Below are 26,058 nucleotides of genomic sequence, written 5' to 3' on the forward strand. Positions count from 1 at the left end.
CTTTACTTTCTCAAACATCGATGGTTCTAGCTCTTCTCTAAGAAAAAGAATAAATATTGTAAAGAGCCACAGAGGGACTACATAGTACTGGTGAACTGTTCCTTGCCAATCCTGAAGAATGTATCTTCCTGTCAAGTCCAGCCCAGATTTTCAAGTAACTGAATATTCATTCCTATTTTGGCCATTTGATGTCTTACCATCTGGGAGATCTTTGAGCAAGAACAAAGGAAGATGAATATCCTTATCTTTATTGACAAGTAATCTCACCTAATCCCTCATGGGAATTGCCAGCCAAGAGACCAAAATACAAACCAGCACGGGGGCAGAACTGTGCACTGAGGTGTTTTGTTGATCAGTACTTTTCTCCCCTGTTCAGAGGTTGATTAAGCACTGGTTTCAGGATTTCCTACAGCTAAAGGGAGTGGGTTAAGCTCAGTCTCTGGGTGGTACAAAGGGCCCAGCAGGGCACATGCTCAGGTGGAGACTGCTTGCAGACAGACTGATGGGTTATCAGCTCTGAGTCAGTGCTGAGAGTTATCAGTGTTTATGTTTGCTGCTGAGAGACAAGTGCACTTAGAAGTTCATGCTAGAGTTACCTGTCAGATAAATACAATTATAAACCACCCTTCTCACCTCCACCAAGAGCTCTCCCCTTATCAGCCCTGAGTCCTGCAGGCAGGGCAGCCCAGGGCAGGTGCACTGCAGCTGCTGCTTCTTCTGCCGTTTGTGCCACTGCAGGGAAGTGATGGGATTTAGATCCCTCTTTTCTCCCCTCATTGTGTGTGTTGTCACTCACCCATGCCTACTTCTCACTCCCCATCTCCACCATCACAGCTACTTGGTAAGTCACTACAAAGCACACAACATTTCCTGGAATTTCCATCCTCACTGGATTCTATTTAAGTTCTACAGTTTCCTCCCTTCAAACTGAACTCTTGATGCTAAGTCCATCTTCCATCACCATTTTTAAAGTGCTCTTCTCCTTTGCAAGCATTCACAGAATAAGAGAATACCCAAGACTCGAAGGAGTTTTGGAGATATTCTAGGTCAGCTACAACAGGCTGATCAGGATAATGTCTAATTGAGTTTTGAGCACCTCCAGAGACAGAGGAGCCACAACCATGCTGGACAACCTGCTGCAGTGTTGGACCATCCCCAAAGTAAAATTGCTTCTTCTTATGTTTAAGTGAAATTTCCAGTATTTTAGTTTGTGCCCCTTGCCTCATCTTTTCACTGGGGACCTCTGAGAAGAGTCTGGCTCCATCTTTCCACCTCCCACCAGGTATCAATTGCACCAAAGCAGCACTATGGGCTCTGTGGGGACAGAAGCAGTCCTAGAGTGAGGCTGCCACTTTGGCAAAGGTAAAGTATTTAAATTCAGTTAAATCCATATGGCAGACACCATCTCACATTTGCTGTGTCTCTGCTGCATTCGCACTAACCAGGTTTTTCTTCACTCCTTTTCCCTTAAGCCTGCTTGGCATAGAAAGTAAACTAGTTTAAATATTTTTGTCTGGCAAAGGATGCTTCTCTTACCCAGAGATCCTCCCCTGAACTCTGACAAGCAGGTCACTAAAATTCAAGTGCAAATGCCCCAGGTCTTCTTCCTTCAAGTGTTCACAGGTTTTATTCACACATTCATATTTGTTTTATTCACATGTACTTATTCTACATATGCTGGCTGGAGGTTATAACTGGGTTACAGATGAGACTGCTACACCACACCTAGATTTAACAGCAAGCTACTGAGTTACTGAGACCTCAGTGCATTTGATTAAATCACTTGCTCAAGGGTCAGTACTGAAACCCTTTGCATTTAGGATGGACTTACACAACAGCTTCTAAAGAGGTCTGATCCTCTGCAGCATCCATTCACACTTCGTCAAACACGTCCAAACTTCAGCTCATCTGGATGCATTAAGTGTCTCACTGATTCTCAGCTCTAAACACCTCACCTTTAAACAATTCCCTTTTGGGAAAATTCAGCTGCTACTCAGAGCCCTACAAGGAGAGAAGAGACTACAGCAAGCTGAAAGAGACCAAAATACATATTTAAATATAAAAATGAGCAAGGGAGATGAAGCAAAGTCCATTCACCTTTCCTTTGATTGTCTCTAGTCTTTGTTAATGGCTTTAGTTCTCCCAGGTAGCCTGTTCAGGCACACTTAATTTAATGTGCAAAGTTTTATTTGGGAATGCACTTAAGATTCTGGCTGATTAAAGCATCCTTATGAGATTTATATTATTATTTAATATATAAAAAGAACCAATAAAGACTGTAAGATACTCCTTTTTCACTCATCACACCCTTCAATCAGCAACTGAAGTGTTTAACAACTGCATACCCACAGGGAGGCTCTAAAGTGAAACACCTAATTAAATGCTCTGGAGATAAAAAACAAACCCAAACCACCCTGGAAGTAGCAAGACTCCCGCAGCACTTCTTCCACCGAGCTGCTTTGTGCTTCACAGGGACAAAAATCCCTGGCAAGGGTTTCTGAACTATTTGCAAATGTGAAATTCTCTTTCAACACTAAAATTGCAGTGTCTGAAATCCAGGTTCCCATCACTCTCCTCCCTCCAAAGCTGTGGCAGTCCTGAGGGAATCCTCTGTTGCTTTTCAGGGTTTTTTGTGCAGCACAAAAAAAAAAAAACCACAAAATTGGACAAGCCCAATTCCCATTCTCCATCCCATTAGTAACTGCAAGGCACTGGGTGATGAAGCAGCAGCACCAGGCTCTGACAATAAACAGGGTTTATTGATTATTTATATAAATATATACTATATAGATATATATACACACACATACACACTATATATATGTATATATATACACCATATATAAAACAATAATATATAAACCATTTATAAATATGGTTTATTTATAAAATGAGTTAAGACAAAGCAGCATTTCAGCTCCCTAACTGAAGGGCTTTTCATTTGATCAACCTGCCCATGGTAAAAAATACTGTGACAATCAAATGGTGCGATTTACATTCTCCTCAATTTAGTTTCTTGGTCATTAATATTGAATTAATGACAGAGACCTCGGATGTCACTGGGAGGAAGGTACCAGGTTGCTCACTCACCAAACCCCATCCAGCAGATGCATTGCTGCTCTAAAATAGACCTTGAAGAAAAAGGCTGATGTTCAAATAAATCACAGGGATCATAAAGAGCCCCATGTTCCCAGTGCCTGGTAGAAGACAGAGTAAAAACACTTCTTTTCATCCTTAACTCTGGTGTAAGGCCCAGAGGAGTCCATGGCCCTTCACATGGCTGAAATAATGGTCATTTATCCCTGTTACAAAACCATTACACCAGAATGTATCTTCCAAAACTGTTCCCCTAAGAACACTGATAGTTCTGGGTCGGAAGCAAATGGTTGTTTTTTGTTCCAGATCTGTCAGGTGGGACACACTTCCCAGCACTTGCCTCAAATATCTCTGGCATTAGGCACTATCACAGTTTCCTTCCTGAGACCTGCAAACACAGCCATAATCACTAAAATAGGGATGGGAAGAAATACAATGTATTTTTGCAACTGTGGAAACACTGCAAGGTTCTTAACACACACAGGTTCCCAAATGCAGCTGGAATATGGGGTGGCATTCACTGAACCAAAGGATATTCACAGGTAGTAATGGGCTACTGTGTCCCAGCCACAGAGGAGCCACAAGCAAAGCCTAAATCCAAGCAACAAAGAGATGCCAGACTTTTCAGAACAAACCTTTACAGGCATTGGTACCTAGCTCCAACAACGTGTCCATCCTCAGTGATGCCTACAGAAATGTGTGAGGTCCAACCCCTTTAACACCATGGGCCATCTTGGCTCAAAGTCTTTGGTTTGGAGCAATTCTTAAGCAAAAATTTAGTCAAATCCAGCAGACAGGTTGGATTGGAGATTCTTGGAAGGCACAACCCCATGTCCCTATCCCTGAAATCATTGCAGAAGCTGTGATTTCTCATCACCCTCTGAAAAAAGCTTCAGCCAACTGACTGAGACACCCACGTGTGAACACTGTGCCCTAACTAGACACATTTCCAAATGTAGAACAAGTTTTGAGAGTGCATGAAGGACACATTTTAAAGAAATCTCTCAAGTTTTAGATGAAATTAGCACAAAGTTACAGCCTCTGCAACTTTTCCCATACTGTAGGTTCTGCTGATTCTTGGCATATTTTGTTTTGCATATGCTAAAAAGTCAAATACACCAGCAGGTCAGCTCTTGCAGGCAACTTTGCTGAAGAACCATTTAAATCATTCCAAACTCTGTTTTTTGTTTCTGCTTTCTGTTTTCACGCTTCCCTGCCTTGCTGACTCAATCAAGATCCAGAGGCCTCCAAGATCTGTGCAGAAGGCTGACCTTGCAGGATGTTTGGCCCATATCTGAGAGAGGCCTCACTTTTAGCATCAGATTTTCAGAGAGAAAGTGGTGCATCTACCAATTCCTTCTACCTTCTTATTCATTGAGTTGCATGGAGTTGCTCTTATTCATCATCTTCCTTGAACAGTTGTCATGTTCCTTTTTGAAGTGTTATTAATTGACAAGGTTCTGTCACGCTTTAGCTTAATTTCATTCTTTAAATCCAGGCTATCTGACAAAATGACAACCTATTAAATGACACTAAACACACTTGGATGTTTTGTGACTATCTTCTCATGAGGCTTCATCACTCATGTTTTCAGACTTGATGATCAGCACCACTCCCAGGGATCTCCAGCTCAAGATCTATTGCATAGGGTTGAGATTAGTACTCTAATTTGACTTATCTGAATTGCAAATGCAGTGTTTTGTGTAGCCTGGGAACTTTATACATTTAAAAGAAATGTCAACACTTCAAAAGACTAATTTAGCACCTGGTACTGTAAGACATTTCCCTTCTTCCCACTATTTGCACATGACTTAGGACATAATGGTCCTTTTCCCAGCCTTTGTGCACAGCCCAGGAGGCCAAAGGCTGCTGGCCACTGAGGAAGCACTTACACTTCCCCAGGAGTGACTGATGCCTGGATCAGCAGGCAGCCAGGAGCTCAGCCAAAGAACACACTCTTACATCTGAACAGAAGCCAGGGCCTGAACACATTCTCTCTCTCTCCTGCATCTATTTTCAGGACAATATGCACAACCTTCAAGAACCATCCTGCTAACAGAAAGTTTAGATTTGTTTCCAGGCCTCCTAATGAGCCCAAACCTGAATGAATGAACAACTCCTTTGTGAAGCATCATTAACCAAACTCTGCTAAAGCACTGTGCTTCCTCCCAAGGCATGAGCTTCAAGAACACCATCCATAAGCTCCTCATGGGTACCCATGCTAAACACTCAGCAATTTACAGCCTTCAAAAATGGTGACATTTCTGCATTCCCATATCTGCCCATCCCAGGGGATCATGAAGGCACACGTTCTGCACCACCAACTCACACCCTCTGCACCCTCAACCCACAGCTAGTTGGGAAGCTCATTCCCAGAACAGCAGGACCCCCAGGCACTGCAGCAGTGACTTTCTTTGCCTTCTGAATGCATTTGGCCAAGCCAGACATCCCCCTACAGAAGCCCAGCACGCACCCATGGACCCCACATCAGGAGTGACTTGTGTCCCTCAAGCCACAACGCTACTGCATGGATTCTTGCTAGGGAAATTCTACAATTCCTTTATATGTTAAAATTTGCTTGGAAACATACATGCAGCACTACTATTTTTTTTTCTTTATTTTTTTCACACCAACTGATTAAACCCCAGTCTATTTAAGGAGCATTTTCCCTTTCATCCGTTCCTTCAATGTTTTGAACAAGGCTGAGCTTAACATACTGTCATAATTATTTATGAAACATAATGCTAAAGCATTACAGAGACTTCCATTTACACAGAGTTAAGAAATAAGACATTATTTGTGTTCCATCAGCATGCCCTGGGGTTAGGACTCTGCTGCAGCATGACAAGCAGAATATACATTTTAATAGACAACACAAGAAGAAGGAATGTTACCAAGACACACAGCCTGTAAATAAAACAAACATGCTTTCTTCCCTCTGCCTCCTCAGCAAATAACTGGCCCAGGTGAGATTTCCTGCTCAGGCACAACAAAAGCAGGACAGGTGGAATGTTACAGGTACTGCTTCCACACCATCCATTAAGTGACACAGCAGATTAACTTTCCCACTCTTCCACCTAGAGATTATATATTCAGCTTTCTGCAAAAAAGTGGATAGTAAAGGTCTTTGGCCTGCAAAACTCTTCCATGCACCATGCTGTTGCCTCTGTTTCCATGATCCAATGAAACAGCACCAAATGTGTGCTGATGTAGGGTCTGACTCAATTGCCACAGGCAACAAAAGGTTCCCACAGACTTCCAAGGAGGGAGCTGAATCAGAACCACAATCACAGAGCCTGTGACCACGGTTCCAACATCCTCCAGTAACCCAGATAATGAACAGAACAGCTCTGAAACAGGACAGGCAGTTACAGGGCCCCTCGCTGAGACCCTGTGCTCATCAGCACTGAGCTTTGAGCTGTTTCTGGATGCTCTCCCAGCACAAACCTCTGTGCTCCTGCTCTAGAAAATGCCTGAGCTCTGAGGGGCAGGTGTGACATTTCAGTGCAGTAACTGCCCTCATTCCACAGCCCCTGCAGCAGCACACGGGAGGGCAGGTGAGCTCTGATGCTAAGCTATGGAAACATCTCTCCTTTCAGCATCCACGGTTTGATTCAGATATTGTGTGGTTTCAGAGCAATGAATGAGCTAAAAGGAAGTGGCAGGGCACAGAAGGCACAGTTATGGACACATAGCTGGGGTGATTTGAGAGGTTTGAACAGGACATGGTGCCAGCCTGACCCCACCTGGGGAAGGTGGGGCATGGGGGGTGCATCTTGATTGCTCCCAGGTCCCAGAAGGGAGAGAAAACCATTCCTGTTCAGACACTCTGCAGATGGGAAATGCAATGTGTTAGAGATATTCCTTATGATAGTTACTTTCTCATCACAATAAGGTTTCTGAGTAAGCTTTGGAGCTGTGCTGTGTCTCTCTCCTGGCAGCCACCACCAGCTGTGTTTTCAATAACTCTTCCCAAATGCTTCACGGATACGTGGACACAGACACTGGATGGAAAAACTCCAACACTGAGCAGAAAATACACTTCAGTTTCTGATAACACCTTTGAAAAGCTGCCTCCTCTCACAGATTGGCTTTTTGGGGTCTGATGCTCTGAGAACACCTTAATCTGGTTTTCATTTATAGTTTCCCTTGGAAGAGTGTCAGGTACAAAGGGACAAGGTAGGAACATAAATCGACCAGGAGACAAACACATGACAGTAATTCTGCACTCTACAACAATTCCATTTATATAAATCTTCTCCCAATGCTTCCCTCCTTGGTTAGCAAAATCTGAGGGAACAGTGAGGACCCAAGATCCCAGAGTTCAAGTCACTGCTCTTGTCTGTGCAAGAGAAGATGTTCTTACAGAAAACCAGTATTTGAAGTCAGCTGAAGATGACAGCAGACTTGACAGATACCCAGAATACCTTAAGACCAGCTCAGTCAGTGCTCCACTATTAAAGAAATAAGCAAGAGTGTATTTTTTCCTACAGTACACCTCATGTAATCCATATGAAAAGATGTAAGATAGTAAAACTTACAAGAGCACTGGGAACAGCACTTGGAAGGAACAGCAGGTGCCTTCTTGCTGGTGAGGGGTCAAAGAAATGGTGCCTTTCAATTTCCACGTGGTGGTGATGCTGCGTTAATGGCTGGACTCGATGAGCTCAGAGGTCTTTCCCAGCCTTAACAATTCTGTAATTCCAAAACGGGCTGTGGGAACTGACTCTCTTTAAATAACCTCCTTTCAGACATGCAAGAGAGGGACAGTGAGGCAGAACCAGCCCGTGTAGGATTCCACCCTGCAGTGTAAAGCAGAGAGGAGAGCCCTTATCCTGTCCCTCTCTAACTGGACTTCTGAGCCACCTAAGCCCAGCACAGCACCTCCCTTACCTGGCACCCACTGGCCCCAGTGCCCCTGGCACAGCAGCTGCACCGTGGGGAGGAGGGAGCTCTGAGAGCTGGAAGGAGAGGAGATGCCCAGATTGCACATCTCACTCCAGAGGGCAGGGGCAGAGCAGGAGGCTGCGGGTATCTGGTGCTGCAGGGGGCACTGGGGCAGCACCAAGGGCCGGAACTGCAGCTCGGAGGGATTTGGGAGCATCCAGCACCAGCACCCACTGACCTCCCTCTGGTAAGAGAGCCCACAGCAGGGAATGTTTTTCCTGGGCAGTCTAGCAAAGGGCAAGTGTGCAGAAATCCAAATGTCTACAGCATGTGCCCGCCTGCGGGGCTCCTGTGCCACATCAAAGGTGGCAAAACACAGCAGAGCCAAGCCAGAGCTCTGGCCATGAACGTCTTCAGCTGGCTCCAGCAGCACTGCTGTGACAGCCACAGGGCCTGCCAGGAGCTGCCTCTGAGGGCAGGCACTCGATGCACGTGCAGCTGACTTCCCAAAGCTGCTGGGAGAATCCCTTCTGCCTTTTTGCTACAAGAGAGTTCTGCTCAAAAATAATAGGCTGGAACAGTGGGATGTAAACATTCCAGTAATTCATGGGGACTTCAAAGACAACACCCAGTCTGCTTCTTACATATAAAATGATGGCTTGGGGATTTTAGTTTTGTTTGTTTATGTTTTTCAAGCTGTGTATTTGTCTTGCACAGTGGAACCACAGGCACAGAAGCTGTATGTTTTATATTACAACTTCTGCCCAAGCACTTAAGACTAAAGGCTTTTTTTTTTCCTGTAGTGAATCATCATGTGTAGGGGGTGGTTGGATTATGTTTATGTTTTTTAAAATTAACCCGGCTAACCATTTGTTCCATACTGCACACAATTTGTTGCTTCTCTTTTAGAAACTCCTTGAAAGACAAGCTTTGGAAATAAAAATACATCTGGCAAGTCTGAAAGACAGGACTTGACCAAGCACTGCAGACTAACTGGAACTCCACCATGGACAATTTGCTCCCTCTTCCAGAGATAAATCAAAATAAAAGGAAATGAACACTAGGAGAAATACCTATCCAGAGGTAAATTGCAGTGGGAGCAAAAAGGTTTTATCATGTTAACTATATCAAAATCTGAACAGAAATATGTACCAAGAACTGGAGAATTCAAAAGCACATTCTGGTTTACCTTGTTAATTCTTTGCTTTTTCATTTCCCAACTTTCCAGCATGTGCAGCTCTGGTGTCTCCCAGCCAACCCACACTACCACAGCCTGCTCTGGCTCCTTAGGAGGTTCTCTTGGTCTCCCAGCCCAGTGGAGCAGAAGCCTTTGCTCATTTGCATGCCTTTTACACAGGAATATGCTTTATTCAAGATATTCACATGGACATAGAAGTATTTTAGAAGACTAGAGAACAGTCTGCAAGTGTTCACCTCCAAGCTCCCTCTTGCTTTAAGACAGGGTGTCTGCCCACGAGGGAGAGGGGTCCTGATGTCCCAGAGGCTGGGCTGAGAGGGGCAGGAGGTCTGGCACCAACCCCCACGTTCATCTAAGACAATCTCTGCTCAAACAAACCAGCTGAGAACATTTATCATGGATAAAAATACAGCCAAGCAGCCAGAAACAAACCCTCAGCACGTGGCATGGTCACAACTGATAACCAGGCTGCTTCATGTTAAGCTGTTCAGAAAGAGAGAAATGGAGTAATTGGGATTACAGACCCTTTCCAATGACATCTTGGAATATAAACCACCTCGAGGTGATCAGCCTCCACATGCTCATGAAAATGCTACCTAGGGAAATAAACTGCTACTTATTAAATCAGAGTTTATATTGATACAGAGGAAGACAAGCATATATTTAGCTTTTTGTATGGTTGGAAACACATCTGGGTAAAGAAACTCTGTGAAGATTGTGCACTTGGTTCATTACTTTGGGATATGACTCTCTACCCCACAGAAGCCTACTGTTTTTTTGTTGATTTATTACAGTTCATCAACCAACAACCAGCAAATGCTTTCCCCAAATGCTTGGCAAAAGCCAAAAACAACACAAGAAAGAGTTTTGTAAGTGAAAGTGCCAAAAGTTGGACTGGTAGGTGCAGAATTGATTTAAAGTCAGGCTTAAAGGGAGAAAATCTCTAAGCAGGTGTTTGTACTTAGGAAATAAAAATTAAGATACATGCATTATTTATTGAAGCTTCTACAAATGAAGTAAATCTAGAGATGTGTCTAAATATTTACCAACTTCACCTAATTTTAGATTATTGAACAAGTTTGTCAATGATTTCTTAAGGAACTTTTATTTTAGGAAGGGCTAAAAATGTTAGAGAGCAGAAATGTGCAAGTACCAAAGCAGAGGAGGCCTCATGTCTTATCTTCCTATAGAGAAATTCTAACATAAATTATCAAAGCACATGAAAAAGTGAACTTATCAATATTATCTCAGTCTTACTACTTCTGATGATTTTCCTTAGTTAAATTTAATTAGCTATTTTTATCCATGGAAAGAGGTGTATTTATGGAATCACTCTGACACAGTATTTATTTGGCTTCTTACTATGATTTGTTTCAAAATTAATTTAAGATCTCATGAACAGCAACCAAACTTTTAAGCATGAGTTGTCCTGTTTCTATTTTGCTGTGTGTGGAATTCATGCATTGCTGTTTTCTGTCACCCCCTACATGCACTGGAACTACACCCCCGCTTTTGGCCTGATTTTCTTCTTCATTGTGAGACCCTATTACCTACCTATTTACTAGCTACCAGCAGATAAGAGATTAAATCTTCATTTATTTAGTCATTATTCCATGCTAGGAACCCAGAGATACTTGATAATAAATAACTAATGATATTAAAAAAAGGCAGAGCTCTCTAGCAACTGTCTGCATGGCACATGTATCCAATTCCTGATTTATCTGCCTATTTTCAGTCACGCTTTTTAACCCAAGCAGAACAAAACAGCATTTGGACAGTAACTCAGATGAGCTGTTTACTGTACTCCAACCCTTTTGTGCTGCTTTTGGCTGGGACAGAGTTAATTTTCTTCCCAGTAGCTGGTAAGGGAGCGTGTTTTAGATTTGTGCTGAGAACGGAGCTGATAACACACGGATGTTTTCATTACTACTGAGCAGCTCCTGCAGAGTCAAGGTCTTTTCTGCTCCTCACCATCAGTGAAGGGCTGGGGGACACGAGGAACTGGAGAGCCACAGCTGACTCCAGCTGACCCCAGGGATGTCCCAGGGCATCACATTCAGCAGATGAAGTTGTGGGAAGACAGCAGGACAAATAAGAATGAAATGCCTCTTGCTGTAAATTTGTTGACTCAAAAAACAGCATTTTTCATGGCTTCCTTTAGATGCTCAAGTTTTAGCCAGGAACTGACACACCACCAAAGAGTTTTACAAACTGGTGCCTTCAGAGTTCAGCAGCTCTGTAGCTGCTTTTGGTCCTTGTCAAGCTGTCTCCTTCCATTTGCACTCCAAATCTGAGCTGTGTGGCTGTGCATTCTATTTATTACACAGTGACAGGATGCATGAGGAACCCTCAAAATTTGAAGAAAGGCAATCCCTGAAGGCAGACTGCTGTTCCTCCTGAGTGGTTACTGTTTCTCACCTCATTCAGGATTTTTGGTGCTGCCACATAAAGGAGTTCTCTAATGGGCTCAGCCTGTGTCAACCTGCTCCTTCCAGCCCTGTATTCTCATGTCAACTTGGATGTGAGAACTTCTCTAGTCACAGCAGTTTTACTGCTGCTTTCATTTGTGCCAGCAAAGAGTTTTTGATATTTCAGCTCACTGTCTTTTTTCCCAATAAATACATGTACTGTCTTAAAAGGAAAAAAAATGTTCAGAGAAAAGGCAGAATTTTACTCCTCAAATGAACCCTAGACAACAAAGATCAGGAAAAATGCCTACATCAAAAAAAAAAAAAAAAAAAAAAAAAGCTCTTCTCTGACCCTTTTAGCATGCCAGGAATTCACCTTGTTCAATGTGGCATGTCTTCCCAGTTAGACATCGGGCCTCCAACATGGACACCAAAGTGGGAGGGATAATAAGGGAGGCTGGATTATTCCAGGATCCTGCTCAGCTGCTGCAGCCCCTGGGTAGAGAACACCCTTACAGCAGCTGAGACATTTCCATTACCTCCTGGAACCAGTAACAGAGCTGGAACCAGTAACAGAGCTGGGCATGAGGACTCTGTATTAATAGCCAAGTCTTCTGGTGGAGTTGAGGACTGCAGGACAATCAGGATAGGGGACTTTTCTAAGTATTACGGTGGTTTTTGTCAAGATGGTCTTTGGGGTTCAGAGTTAGTACTGATGCACAGGATGACTTAACACAGGTCTGGCTATTTTGATCTTGTCTCTCCTACGACTTTCAAAACATTGGGGTTTGGATTCCAAACAGATGCTACTGCCACTCTGAGCCCTGTGTACAAATAACCATGAATATTAATCCCCAAACTACTTCAGCTAATAAGCCCCAAATCCTTAAACTGAAATTCAACTCTGAAAACATCAGTCCAGTTCCAGTGTCCCCCTACTTCCAGTCAACTGCAGGGAGATCAGTGAGAACCTAAGCATAAATATATGTCCATGACACAAGAAGTGTTTATTAAAAGGTCATTGGTTCTCTCTAAAATGCTTCTCTCTATGGGCTCTGATCAAAGCTGCTTTTGCAGAATGTTATGAGAAACATTTAAAGAAAAAAAAATTAAAGAGGAAACCAAAAAAATCCTTCTTTATTTTAGATGAGAGACATTCTTTTTCTGGAAAAGGTGCTTCCTGGCCAAGGGTAGCCCAGAACAATTTACTGAGTTAAAGGCTTCCACATTTGGCCACATGCATTTTGCTTTAGAAATTCAGCAATAACCAACCCTGGTGAAAGCCAGCCTGGCATGAGTGCCACTGCCTATTTTAGGTGGAAACTCTCTTTTTTAGAAAACTGAAGAGCATGTGGGTGGGCAGGATGGAGAAGGGTGGAGAGTTTTAGTCCCTGGTTGTCATTCTTTAGGTGTGACCACAATGCTGCAATCTCTGGCACGCAGCTGGACAGAGAGGATGAGGAATGCCCCTGCCTCCCTTGGGGAAATCAGGCTGATGATGCCAGGAGCTGTGATTTGTCTCTCCAGGAATGTTGCCACCTGCAGCAATTAAATCTTTGCTATCATATGATTTAAACAAGAGGATGTTTCCCCCCAGAAACTGCCAGATCATTGTTTCCTCCAAATGCCTCTGACAGACAAGAAAATTAATGCAGTGAGGAGTCCTCAGAATGGGGCACTGCAGCTGGCCTGGGAGCAGGGGAGGGACGCAGAGCTTGACAAAATGAAGTGAGCCTGACAGCTCCATCACCTGTTTCCCCAGACAAATCCAGTGACAGGTGTTAAAGGAGCTGAAACGGTGTCTGATCTCTGTGTTATCATCCACTTTGTCTTGGTGGACAGAAACCAAAGTGCATCTGTAAAACCACTGCTGGATGCATTTTGTTATTCCACATACCACAAACAGACTTCCCAACAAAATCCAATGGCTCCAGTTACACATCAGAAGACAAGAGAACCACTGTGTAGGCATGGATTCATTTTCCCAAGACTTTTGTAAAGCCTTTTAAAGCTTCTTTAGGATCTCCCTCAAAACAAAGCCCTTATGTCAACAGAAACTCCTGCTTAGATATGCTTCAATTGTTAATTTTTATGAACATGCACAATCAAAGGGTGACAAAGCTTTCACAGTTAAGCAAACACAGTTACACAGAGCCCACTTCTCCCACAAAAGGTCAGATAATACAACATGCTAAATGTTAAAGGCACAAGAGAGGGATGTGTTCCCCTTGAGCACTCTGGGATGGGGAGTTATTTAGGAATATATTGTCCATCTTTTCAGCACTCCCTGCAAAGTGTCTTTGCAAAGATCTTACCTGTTCAGTGATGAAGGAGCTTGAAAAAGTGACAGCTGACCAAAAGAAGATCCCACAGCTGAGAATGATCTTTCTGTTGAACCGGTCACCAAGGTAACCAAAGATCGGCGCCGCGACCATGAAACTGCAGATAAAAACTGCAAAGGAGAGAAAAAGGAAAGAAACCTTTAATAAACATCAGACCAAGAACAGAAAGGCTAATTTTCTGCAAGCCAAATCCTCTAGAGAACAGTCCCAAATAATTAGACATTCTGCAGAGTAGTGCAGGCCAATAGGCTTTCTGAAGTCAGTGTTTCCTTAATCAAACAGATTTTTCATTCCCAGAGAAACTTCAGACTAGTGAATTCGTATTACTTGAAAGCACCAGCCCCTCACAGTCAGCTGAGCTCAGATCTGGGGATGGGCAAAACCAGGACAGAATAAATTAAGAGCTTCTGCTTAAATGTTACTGAGAAGGTGAAGTGGAGGTTGGAAGGAGTTTCAAGCAAACAGAAAACAAGCCAAGGGCTCCTTGTTGGCTCTTGCAGCAGAGACAAGAGAAATGGGCCACAGAAGCTGAGCTTCTTCCATCCTTCCTAGCATCCTTCCTATTTTAAAGAAATTATGACAGTGAGGAAAACCAGCAAACACCACTATCATTCTAATGACACCAGTCCTGTCTCCTCACGAGGTCCTTTCACCATCATTAAACTTGAATTTAAACCCATCACTGAGGAACAACCTCACTAGAACAAAGAGTTTTAACCTACAGAGTCCAAACAGGCCAGGATTGTCCTCATCTGAAAGCCTTCAAGTTCACCCTCTATTCCCTCCCAAACCCCCAAAGCATTAACCTAAGACCTTCTGTCACGTAGGAATGAGGCTCTTGACAGAGTAACTTCTGCAAAATCACCTCAATTCAGAGTTCACTCCTCTGCCCATCTCAAAACAATCTGGCCTGTGAACCCCCTGAGAACCCCTCAAATGGGGCATTCACACCATGTTCCTGATTAATTTGGATTTTGGCAGAAATTGCCATGTTTTAACCTGATTTATGCCTGGCTTTTGTATGTCCACATTAGAGAATTGGACAAGGGCGATTCCATGGATTTTATGGGTATGTAGTATGAACTCTGGCTATAACTGGCTGTCTTGGATTCTGCAAAGCCAGAAGGATTTGGGTGGGACACCAGAATACCTAGAGGTCTCTCTTTAGGCACACAGTCCTGACTCTCATTTGTTATCAGGCAGGTCTTGGGGGGCACTGTGTCCTTTTGGCACAGCCTAACCCCAGCTGTCTACTTTTCGTTGTATAAAATGCAGTGGGGGGATAGAATAGGTTAAAAAAGAAAAAAAAAGAGCAGAGGACACCCCTTCACCCCTTTTGAGTGGAATATGCATATAAAATTAAAATCGTTAAGACCCAAAGAATGAATTTTTCATGGATGATGATATATGATAGTTCAAAAATGTGCAGAATGCTGAATTATGACTGTCTTTTTTCTTTTAGTATATTAAGATGTCAAAGCTGCTTTATAAATAATGCATATCCATTTGCATCCGTGTTTTGTGACCCATGTGAGTGTGTATGTATTTTTCACTGTGATATTTGAATTAAATTACAGGATTACTCTTTTTACATTTAGAGGAAAATAAATTTAAGTCCTGAGATGCAGCACATGCAACATATCCCACAGATTTCAATAGTAATGCTATGAACAGTTTTGCTGTTTAGCTCACATATAAACCCTACTGATGAACTCAGTCCCTGCATCTATCCCAAAATCCTTGTGCAAACAAAACCCACGAGCAGTGTTTTCATCTCTGTTTTACAGAGAAACCAGAGCAGAAGTGGCTCACAAATCTCTGCTCGGCAAGGGCACATCTGCACTGGCCCCACTCCAGCAAGGCACTTAAGCACATGCTTATATCAGGCACTTTAGAGTCATCAATTCCATGATTAAGTGCTTTCCTGAATTAACACCAAGGGCTTGGCACCTTGCAAAGCTGGTGCAACAACCTGGCACGAAGGATACGTGGCTGTTCATTGGGAATGAGCAGCAGAAAATGACTGTGACTCGTCCAGACCAGTGTGACCACTGCAATTTGATCTTTCTCTTGGAAGGACACTCCAATTCATTCATTTCAGAACCCCATGTTCTGCCATTTTTACAATGTAGAAAGACACAAAACTGAAAAAGCTTCCAAGGGAAAATTAGAAACATCAGCATCCCACCATTTCAAATATCAAATAACATGGTTAATTCAACTTGAGACATGCAGGGTATGATCCAAAACTCACATTAATCAGTGGGATTATTAGCTTCAATGACTTCTGGATCATAAATGAAAAGTCTAATTCTGGAATTTGGGCAAAATGCACAAAGCTCCTGTTTCAAATAAAACAACCAAAAAAAAAAAAAAAAAAAAAAAAAAAAAAAAAAAAAAAGATTGTCCAATGACTTTCCAACAACACACATCCTTCTGCTGCTCAAATCCCTTTGGAGGATTTATTTTTGGAAGACTCTGAGCTGTGAGCTCTGTCAGTGGTAAGCAGCTGACTTGACAGCTCCACAAGGTGTAAAACGAAAGGACAACAGAGCTGAATAAATAACAGGTAACAGAACACAGCTGTCACAAGAATAAAGGCAATTTATTATCAGAGTATTTATGACCCAAATAAGCATCAGAGCATTGATTGACTCAAATAAATGCAGAGTATGATGTCTGTGTGGTCTGTCAAAAGGATTTGCCTGTTTACAGGCGCTTCCCATGAATCAATTTTTGCAATTACTCCTGCCAGTGACAGCCGAGACTCCTGAACCCCAGCCTGGGCTGGCAGCACAGAGGTGACCCAAAGCAGGGCACATTCCCAGGTAGGATGGAAACCTGAGCTACTCCAGAACAGCAGCTGAGGTTCTGTGACAAATAAATACCACGAAGGAGAGACCTCATCCAGAAGACACAAAACTGCAGCATGTTCAGCTGGAGAGAGGGGCAGCAGAAACATTTCATTTGCTCATTTAATCTGTAGGCAAGAGGGTTGAGCATAAGAGAGGGGTTGCATTCCAGTAAAGGAGCCTGGCACTTGTGCCAGCCTCTTCCTCTCTGGCTTCTCTCCTTTCTTCCACAGCATGTTCTGTTCCTTGCACTCACCCTCTCCCAAATTAATAAAATTGAAGTGACACCCCAGCAGCTGCTGCTTCAGCTCAACCACAAACACAAATCTTTTCTATTAGGGCAGCAGTGGGACAGAGGTTGGCACTGCACTTTCCTCTTCCCAATCAACAGCTCCTCTTCCCAATTTCACTTCGAGATGTCTGAGGATATTACCAGCTCTTGAAGAGATGTAGAGTGCAAGTCAGGGCAGAGTTAGAAGCCCACTGGGATTTAGGATGAGCTACTGTGAAGGCAGTGATGGCATCAGGAGCAGCTGTGGGCAGGTACAGCTCTGGCAGTCCCATTATGGATGTGCACAGCTAATTTCTCCTGGTAAATGATCTCCAGCAGTGCCAGCAAAAGTGGCTCAGTCCCAGCACAGGGTGGAGCTGAGATACATTTCTGCAGGAGTAAATTATTATGTGAGCAAAGGATGAATAAACAGACCCATAGTGAATGCCATCAGGGAGGGAGGTTCTTTTAAGTACAGGTATTTTCCAAAGGAGAACCCATTTGTCTTTATTCCTCCCTTTGTGGCTTAGCCACTGAAATGCCGGCTGTGGTGAGAAGGCAGGAAGAGTGTAATTGCCCAAACAGGATGGCTTGGTGGCTATTTCTGCCTCTGGATGCCTGTCCCACCCTGTACAGGTGCATGAGCACTTTCTCAGCCAGCACTGCCCAGCTTTTTCTGTGCATGGCTGGAATTACAACAATGTGCACCATAAAAAGTCTTACACGTCCCACCCAAACACCCACCCAAACACCCACCAGACAAGGAAATCATCCTCCCAAGCCTCTATTGCTGCTGCATGTACTGCAGCTCCAGTCCTGTTTCAGGATTATGGCCAGGGAGCTGCTATTCAGAACCCACTTTCCCCTCTCAAGAGCTGCCTGTGTGCCCAGGGGAAAGGTAAATCCCAAAACAGTGGAAGAAAAGGAGATGTGAGGAGAGGAAGGAACTGTAGAGTTCATATTTAACAGTCACAAAAAGCTCCTGCCTCCTGGAACTAGACACCATCACTCTTATTTTTCTCTTCCTTCTCTCCAAACAAAAATTCACCAGCCTGACTCTACAGCTGCTCCTTAAAAAGACTTTGACCTGACAGCTCTCCACCCTGGGATTCCAAAGACACTTGCCTCCATCTCACTTGCTCTTTTCTTCAGTGGACTTTTGATTAGTGGGCTTATCAACCCAGAGATAACCTCAGAGAGGGGCTTCTCCTGCCAGCAGGTCATCCTCAGAGTGGAATCAAGAAGGGAGAGAGGCAGTGACAGAGGCACACACAGAGGCTGCCAGTCCTCAGGTCATGGAAGGTTGAGCGCATCACAGGCACCTCAGAAAAAAGGTCCCTTCTTTTGGTTTTGACTTTAAGCACACAGGGCTTATTTTTTCCTATCAGGAATAATACTAGAAAGGTTCAGGGTCAGGTGAAAATAGCTTTCTCTGCACAAGGATGCTCAACAAAAAAACCCTAGTGGGTATCTTTGAGCTCTGAGTCAGCACAAATCGTGCACATGGAATTGAGTGCTGACAGTGAGCTTGGCTCTGGGGAAGGCAAACCCAGACAGCCTCTGCCTCAAGGGACTGAGACTCTGCTGAGAACCGTGTGCTGAGAGGTTGATAACATCTTCTCAACAACAAATTTCCAAACAATGAGAACACCTAAACAGGCAGCTTGCCCTGGCTGGGATAATTTATGGGTGTGTACAAGTACAACCCTGGGATTTGGTCTAGGCAATTCTACCCCAGGGACTTTCAGTCATGAGTGCTCGTGTTCCTCCAGTTCCTTGTGACACCAGTTACCATCTACTGCAATGGTGAATGAAGACTCTCCAACAGCCCAACCAGCTCCTCTATCCCAAAGACACGTTTTTGCAATGCCTCTCTCCTTTAATTGTCATTTCTCTCTATAGTTTTATGCTATAATAATATGACTCAGCACATACAACACAGCACATTTAATCACAGTGAGGCATGGGACAATTTAGAAAGAAAGTTAAATATCAATTTCCACTTTCAGGCTAAGGAAATTAAGACACAGGAAAAGTGACCTGCCCATGATGAACTACAGACATCTGGAAACCACACAGGTCTTCCAACTTCAGCAGTGTCCTCTTTATAGGATCATCTCTATGCTGAAGGGATTTCCAAAGGTCTACAACCATGATTTAAAGTGATTTTTTTTTTCTTACTGCACCATTCAAGCCAAGAAAGAACAAAGATCCTTTCGTGCTACTTAACAATGTGGGGATGGTCAAGCATTGGAACAAGTTGTCCATGCAGCACTGGAATCCCCATCCCTGGAAGTGCTCAAAAACTGCAGTTGTGGCATTGAGGGGCATGGATTAGAGGTGGAGTTGGCAGTGCTGGATTAATGGCTGGACCTGATGATCTTAGGTCTTCAACCTTACTGATCTTATGATATGACCAAGGTAAAATTGATATCCAGTGATGGGGCGGTCCAAGGCCCTGGGAACCTCAGCAACATGATTTAAAACATTCATCCTTTGAAGGAGGATGAATTAATACAATACAGCTGATTTCAGAAAACATCCTGCTGCACACCATGCCTGTCACAAACTTTGCTCCAGGCGCTCTGTTCCCTCACTCTGCACGCGGGCTTTGTTGTACTTCATTGCTAATTCAACAGCCAGCAGATGGCTCGTGTTACTGCTCTGCTCTGGGGGTAACACACCCCATCACCATCCCAGACTCCCATGCAGACGAGAAGCTCCTGACAAGTGTGAGGAGCTCCGAAACTCCATCAGTTCCATATGTCATGCAAAGCTGTCACACACTGACGATGTCAAACACAGGAGCTTTAAAAAAAAAAATGCTTGAGAATGCACCAAATCAACTGGAGTAAGGTATAGGAAGGGTTTGGGTTGGATGTGGTCTGAAACATTCTCCCAGAACAGACCACAGGACAAAATGGAGAATTTTATAAATGCCTCGTTGTGTCCTTGTGCTTGTGTCCTCAGTCAGCTGAGGTCCAATAAAGCAAAGGGAGAAGTCCTGCACTTCAGTCACAACCCGAGGCAGTGCCACAGGCTGGGGACAGAGTGGCTAGAAGGCTGCCCAGTGGGGAAGGATCTGGGTGTGCCGGTCAACAGGGGCTGAACATGAGCCCAGGTGTGCCCAGGTGGCCAAGAGGCCAACGGCATCCTGTCAGGAAAATGTGGCCAGCAGGACCAGGGACATTGTCCCCCTGTACTGTAATGGGTGAGGCCACACCTTGAGTGCTGCCTCCAGTCCTGGGCCCCTCCCTGCAGGAACAGCATTGAGGGGCTGGAGCATCCCAGGGAAGGGCAGCAGAGCTGGGGAAGGGTCTGGAGCACAAAGAGGGTAAGAAGCAGCTGAGAGAGCTGGGGGGGCTCAGCCTGGAGAAAAGGAGGCTCAGGGGGGACCTTCTGGTTCTGCACAACTCCTGACAGGAGGGGACAGTCGGGGATGGTTGGACTCAGCTCCCAGGGAACAGGGACACAAAGAAACAGCCTCAAGCTGTGCCAGGGAAGACTCAGGCTGGACTTCAGGAGGAATTTCTTCACTGAAAGGGTGGTCAGGCATTGGAAGGGGCTTCTCAGGGAGGTGGAGGAGTCCCCATCCCTGTAGATGTTCAAGGATCAACCGGATGTGGCACTCAGTGCTCTGGGCTGGGTGACAAGGTGGGAGTGGGCCAAAAGTTGGAAAGAGAGCAGAATAAGTGTTTTAAAAGTGTGGCCCTATCTACACACACAGTCTGTGTTTTCCAGTGTGTGTTTCTGTTTCACAGGACACTCTAGATCGTGTTTCCCTCACTGCAGATGCCATTCATCAGTATTCAAGTTCCGATCTTGTCTTCTCCATGGGGAGCACATTGCACCACGAGGTGCCAGTTTTTTTCTTAGCACAAACTGATACAAAATGTAAACAACATGTTTAGGATGAGTATGTGCACACACAGTTGACACACATATTTACACAGAGAAGAAGGCTGTTGTACAATACCACTCAGCTCCATTTGCTGAGACAGGGTCAGAACCTGCTTACAAAAACACCACTTATGAAGCCAGACAAGGCCTGAACACAGCTTGCCTGGCAAGTTCACAATTCACTCAATAATACACAAAATGCAGTGCTTGGAAGAGTTCAGTACTGATAATCCCTCCCCTTTTCTTCACTGCAGAAACCAGATTCTTCCAAGGGTTAGCCCCTACATTCCCAGCAAAGGATATCCTGAAGCTTGCTTTGTTCACCTTAACTAACAAGAATAATTGCTTCAGTGGGAATTGCTGGGAAATCCACTCCTTGGAAACAGAAAGTGAGATAAGAATATCCAGGAACCCAGCACTCAAAATTTTAACTGCTTTTTAATTAATTTCCTATATTATGTCCATTGAAGTTACAGACAGCTTAAAGATTCAGCCATTCACATCTTCCTTATTGCTGAAGTCATGGAAGTTACCAATTCACGACCCTTTTATACATCTGAGGTTCAATTCCATCCTGCTGTACTTCAAAATTTTTACCTATGTGTACAGTGGAAAAGCCAGAATTCTACTGTACTGTCTTATCTCTCTGGATGTCCAACAAATTTACATGGAGCAGGAGCTAACTTGCTACAAGACTAAATTTTTGAACAGATACAGATTTGTACAGATTTGTACACAGACAACATCATTTAAATAGAAAAAAGGAAACCTCCTACTTCTGCTTTTCACTGTGGGAATTACAGTGATCACATTAGCACTGTTTTAAAGGGATTTGGGCAACCTGAACATCAATAAAACCATTGCTGTGTTCCTAGAGATGTGCTCTGTAAGATGATGCAGCAACCCCAAGGAATGGTTCCAGTGTCCAGCTCCCAGTCCATCACCTCCTCTGTGCCTGAACTGGTGCTTGCCTGACCCTGCAGTGAGCAGGCTCTGGGACAGCAGCAGCCATCCATCCCTAAGGAGCAGCTTTTCCAAGGAAATAACAGTGTATTTGTAGCAGAATGTCTTCTGTGGCTATGAGAACTCTTGAGGAGAAGCAGACACCACCTCTCCTCATCAATTAAAAATGTAATATTCACACTGGGGTCAGTTCCACAATCTGGTTCATTCCATGAAGAGGGAAGAGGAGGCACAGTTGGGTTTCCATGGCAGTGCCATACAAAGCCATGCAGATTATTGCCTAAGACAGCATTAGATTGTGGCACTTGTCAGCAGAGCCCAGAAAACATTCTTCTGGCAGTGTTTAAACTCTGCTTTTGCATTTCTTACTGTTCAGAAGTGATGCATTAAACAAGCCAAGGCCAATCCTGTTTTACAGCCACTTCCACTTGGAGTTGTTTTCCTGCAAAATGCTTTCAGTGTGGTTTCATTTAGACTCCTGACCAAAGCTGATGGAGGCACTCCTTGATTCAGTGGGCATTACAACGGAGAATTTTGTTTAGATAGAACTGTTTGCTGTGACTTCTAATGGCAGCAGAGACCAGAACCTCTTTGCCAATAAAAACACTTCCATACTGGTAAGTTTACTGCATCCCTGTGATATTAAAGGTTATTACTGGGAAAGGCAGAGTGGGCATCAAAAAGAATTGCCAAAAGGACAAAACAAGTAATTTTACAGTAAAACATGAAACATCTGGAAAAGGAACAACCAGTGTGGGATATGGAGATGTAACACCATGAGGAGCAAAGAAAAGTGAAAGCTGAATCACCTCCTCTCTTAGAAGACTGACCAGCTAAGTGGCATCAAATAAAACTGCTAGATGAAAACTGCAAATCAAAGCAGACCTTTCATCCACAAAACTTAACTGAACACTGGGATTTTATCAGAGCATGCCCCAGGAGCTAAGAGTTTATGTTTTCACAAAACAGGATTGGACAAAACCCTGTAGGAATATGAACTGAAAGGCTGCTAAAGGTAGCTTCTCTTGTTCAGGACGCCCTCAGCCAGCCCACTGAATTGGAACACACAGGAACTACCACCATCATCTTGTCCTGTTCATCTTTTTCTTCCCTATATATGTGATCACAACCAAAAACTGCCTAATACACTAAAAGGATGTGTGGTCTGGAAATTACAACTATTCCCACAGTATTCTGAAAAAAACCCAAAACAACAACAACAACAACAAAAAAAGCTAGGAAGACAAAACTGCATCTGCATCATATCCACCAGCTCCATCAGGCAACAACTTATTCACATATCCCTGAGCTGCACCTAAATGATTTCTAAGAGCTGGAAAGTTGTTCCCAGTTACATTTCTAAAACCACTCTTACTCAGTACATATACAAGGTGCAGTTATGAAGTTCCCAGTCAGAGCTTTGTCCCCTTGCAGTTTCTCCTCCATTTGACATAAGCAGCTCTAAGAGTCTGAGACCTTTCTGGTGACAGTGCAGCAGGACGTGCCAGCCCTGCCCGGCTGCGGTGCTCACTCTGTGCGTGACAGGGTTGGTTTGGCATTGTGCAATCAGTGCCAGGGAAAGTTCATTAACTTAGTTAGCCAATTAGGATGGATCTGTATCCATTCTGGTCAATCCTGAATTAGACATGAGATCCCAGAGGTGCAGAGACTGGTCAATAGCTGTGCGGCACTGCAGCATCGTGAGTGACAGGGCTGTGACATGACTAAAATATACCTGACCCAGCCTTGGCTGCTGTTACAGACACAGGCAGCAATCACTCCTAGCACTCATGAAAGTCTGCATCTGAACAAATTGCAGTTTTACTTTTCCCTATTCGTGCAGTTTTTCAGGATGTTCTGTCCCCTTGCCATCCCTCTGAGAGCCGCAGTCACAAATAACCCTCCAGCTGGAAAGCGCTGCTCCTCTTTGCCAGGAGGATGAACCACCTATACCAGGGCTCACAGCCAGAGAAAGGTGTCTTAAAAAAGCATTTAAATAACCACAAACCCCAAAGGAGCTTTAATTTGTTCTGTTCCCTTCCTCTTTGTGAAGAGCTCTTTCTTTTGCCATTGCAATTATGACTCCAGGCACACACACAGAGCCACATCCGCCTTCGGAAGCAAAGGTGAGATCTCAAGGAACTGCTCAGGCTTTCCCTTGTGCCAGTACAGACCTTGTGTGACCATCTGGAGAGCAAAATCCGGGGCCTGCTGAGGGCTGAAAACGAATCTCGTCTTTTCTGGCAATCCCCTGATCCAAGAGAGGCAGCATGAGCTGGTGGCTACAACTACCCCGGGTCCCCTGGGGCAGGGACAGGGATGTGCACCTTTGTCCTCAAAGCCTTTTCAAGCACAGCAGGCACTTAAATACACCAAGAAATGACAGCCTAAATCTGGTAATGCAGGATAATCTAAATCCCTTGATCCTTGAAATCTGCATTGAGTACCATGAATTAGATTTAACTAGCAATAAAATACTTTAAATCTGTTATTCTCATAATAGAATGATGCTTCATTTGTATCTGGTAGAAAGAGAAATAACATTCCTGCTTCCTAATTCGAGATAGAGAGGGAAGACTGTTTTCATCCTAAAATGAGCTTTGCCATCCTTCTTTATAACAGCACAACTAATCCTGCATCCTTCCTCAACTAACATTTTAATTTCAAATAATTAACTAGGATGCAATAGGAATTATTCTGTCTCAATCTCAAAACCTATTTCCTGCAGCAATAAAGAACAGGATAGAGAGGAGACACTTGTACACTTGTAATAAATCCCTTGCTACATGCAATTTACCAACAGCAGCAGTTTCCTAAGAAAAAGGAAAAGAAAAATAAGGCAATAGGAAGTGTTTCTCCTTCTCTTCAGAGTGGAATCAAGAGCTCCTCATGTATTTGAAACAACTCACTGAGGGAGATAATCTGATATGTTCTCATCCCACGGCTTTCAGACTTGAGGTGTGTTTGGGTTTGTTTTTAAAATGGAAATCCTAAATAAATGACCATTCTGCAGTGGGAATGCCTTGCTGAGCTCTACACACAGCTCTCAATACCTGCTGGCTGCATTGACAAGGAGTTAGAAACTCTGCAGGAACCAGACATTGGCTTCCCAAAGCTGCCCCACACCACCGGGGCACAGCACCGCTGGTCCATCATGGAGAGAGGGATCTGGGCAGGGCTGGGCAGGTTTTGCCAGCAGTCTTGGCCAGAAAGAGACCCTCAGCCATTGCCTTCCACCAGGGCCACCAGCCCAGGGGGGTTTTGGAGCTGCCAGTCCTGATGGCTACACCGCTGGGAGCCAAGAAATGTGAGAGTAGTGAGGAAAAGCTGCACCAAAGCCTCGAAATCCCCACGGCTCTGCTTTGGGAAGGGGGAGGGGGACACAGCTCTTTGCTGTCATTCTCCCCAGGCTGGCAGTGGGACTGATTGATTTCTTTTTAATTATTTTTACAGTTCTTTAGGGGGCTGTTGTACCATCTATAGTGGGCTTAGCAAAACACATGCTCCCTCTTTGGAAGAGAAAATGGCCATAGTTGCATTTTAATGATGGAATTGGCTGTCACAGCACTGACAGCCTCAGGACAGCTTCTAATCTGGTAGGACACAGGGATGAAAGGAGACTTTGCTCTTAATTTTCATGACTATCATTGGCACCCACCAAAGTTGTCCTAGAGTTAAAACTGAAGATGTTTCTGCAGATTATATCCTCCCAAAATTGCCCAGGAAAGCAAGTAAGCACAGGCTAATGGGCAGGAAATGCTCTGGGGTGACTGAAAGACATCCAGGGCACCCCAGATCTTGTTTCATGTTATCACCAAGGCACAGGAGCCAAGCTCTGATGTCCGGACAGGGAATCACATTCACAGTGGGTGTTTGTGCATGTGCAGATAAAAGTGTGTCAGAGTTTGGTAGCAAACTCCTTCCATGCCATTTTTTGCAAAACTATTCTCTTTCCAAATCAAGCCATATGTCTTCGAGAGTGCTTTTAGCAGATTAGGAAAATGCCATCTTCTAAAATCAATAAAACTCAGTGACTAAGGAAATTATCAAGGGAGAAAATACAGATCATCTCTGTATTACAGCTGACTCCCTTCACAGGGGTCAGTTAAATCTTTCTGAATTTCTAAACACACTGACTTCA

At 44.0% G+C, this 26,058-nt stretch overlaps 1 protein-coding gene across 2 annotated transcripts in view; it reads right to left on the reverse strand.

Annotated features, from left to right (window-relative positions):
• The window catches only part of LOC134553099 (sphingosine-1-phosphate transporter SPNS2-like), a 133,767-nt gene that overhangs the window by 57,740 nt on the left and 49,969 nt on the right, over window positions 1-26,058 (reverse strand). For both annotated transcript variants that reach the window (XR_010081032.1, XM_063402414.1), the window contains exon 3: window positions 13,905-14,041. Coding sequence is in view for 1 of the 2 variants with exons in the window: in XM_063402414.1 (XP_063258484.1) it covers window positions 13,905-14,041 (137 nt within the window). In the remaining variant the exon portion in view is untranslated. The remainder of the gene's footprint in view (window positions 1-13,904; window positions 14,042-26,058) is intronic.

The sequence above is a fragment of the Prinia subflava genome, chromosome 8, assembly GCF_021018805.1.
Source record: "Prinia subflava isolate CZ2003 ecotype Zambia chromosome 8, Cam_Psub_1.2, whole genome shotgun sequence".
In the NCBI taxonomy this organism is placed as follows: domain Eukaryota; kingdom Metazoa; phylum Chordata; class Aves; order Passeriformes; family Cisticolidae; genus Prinia; species Prinia subflava.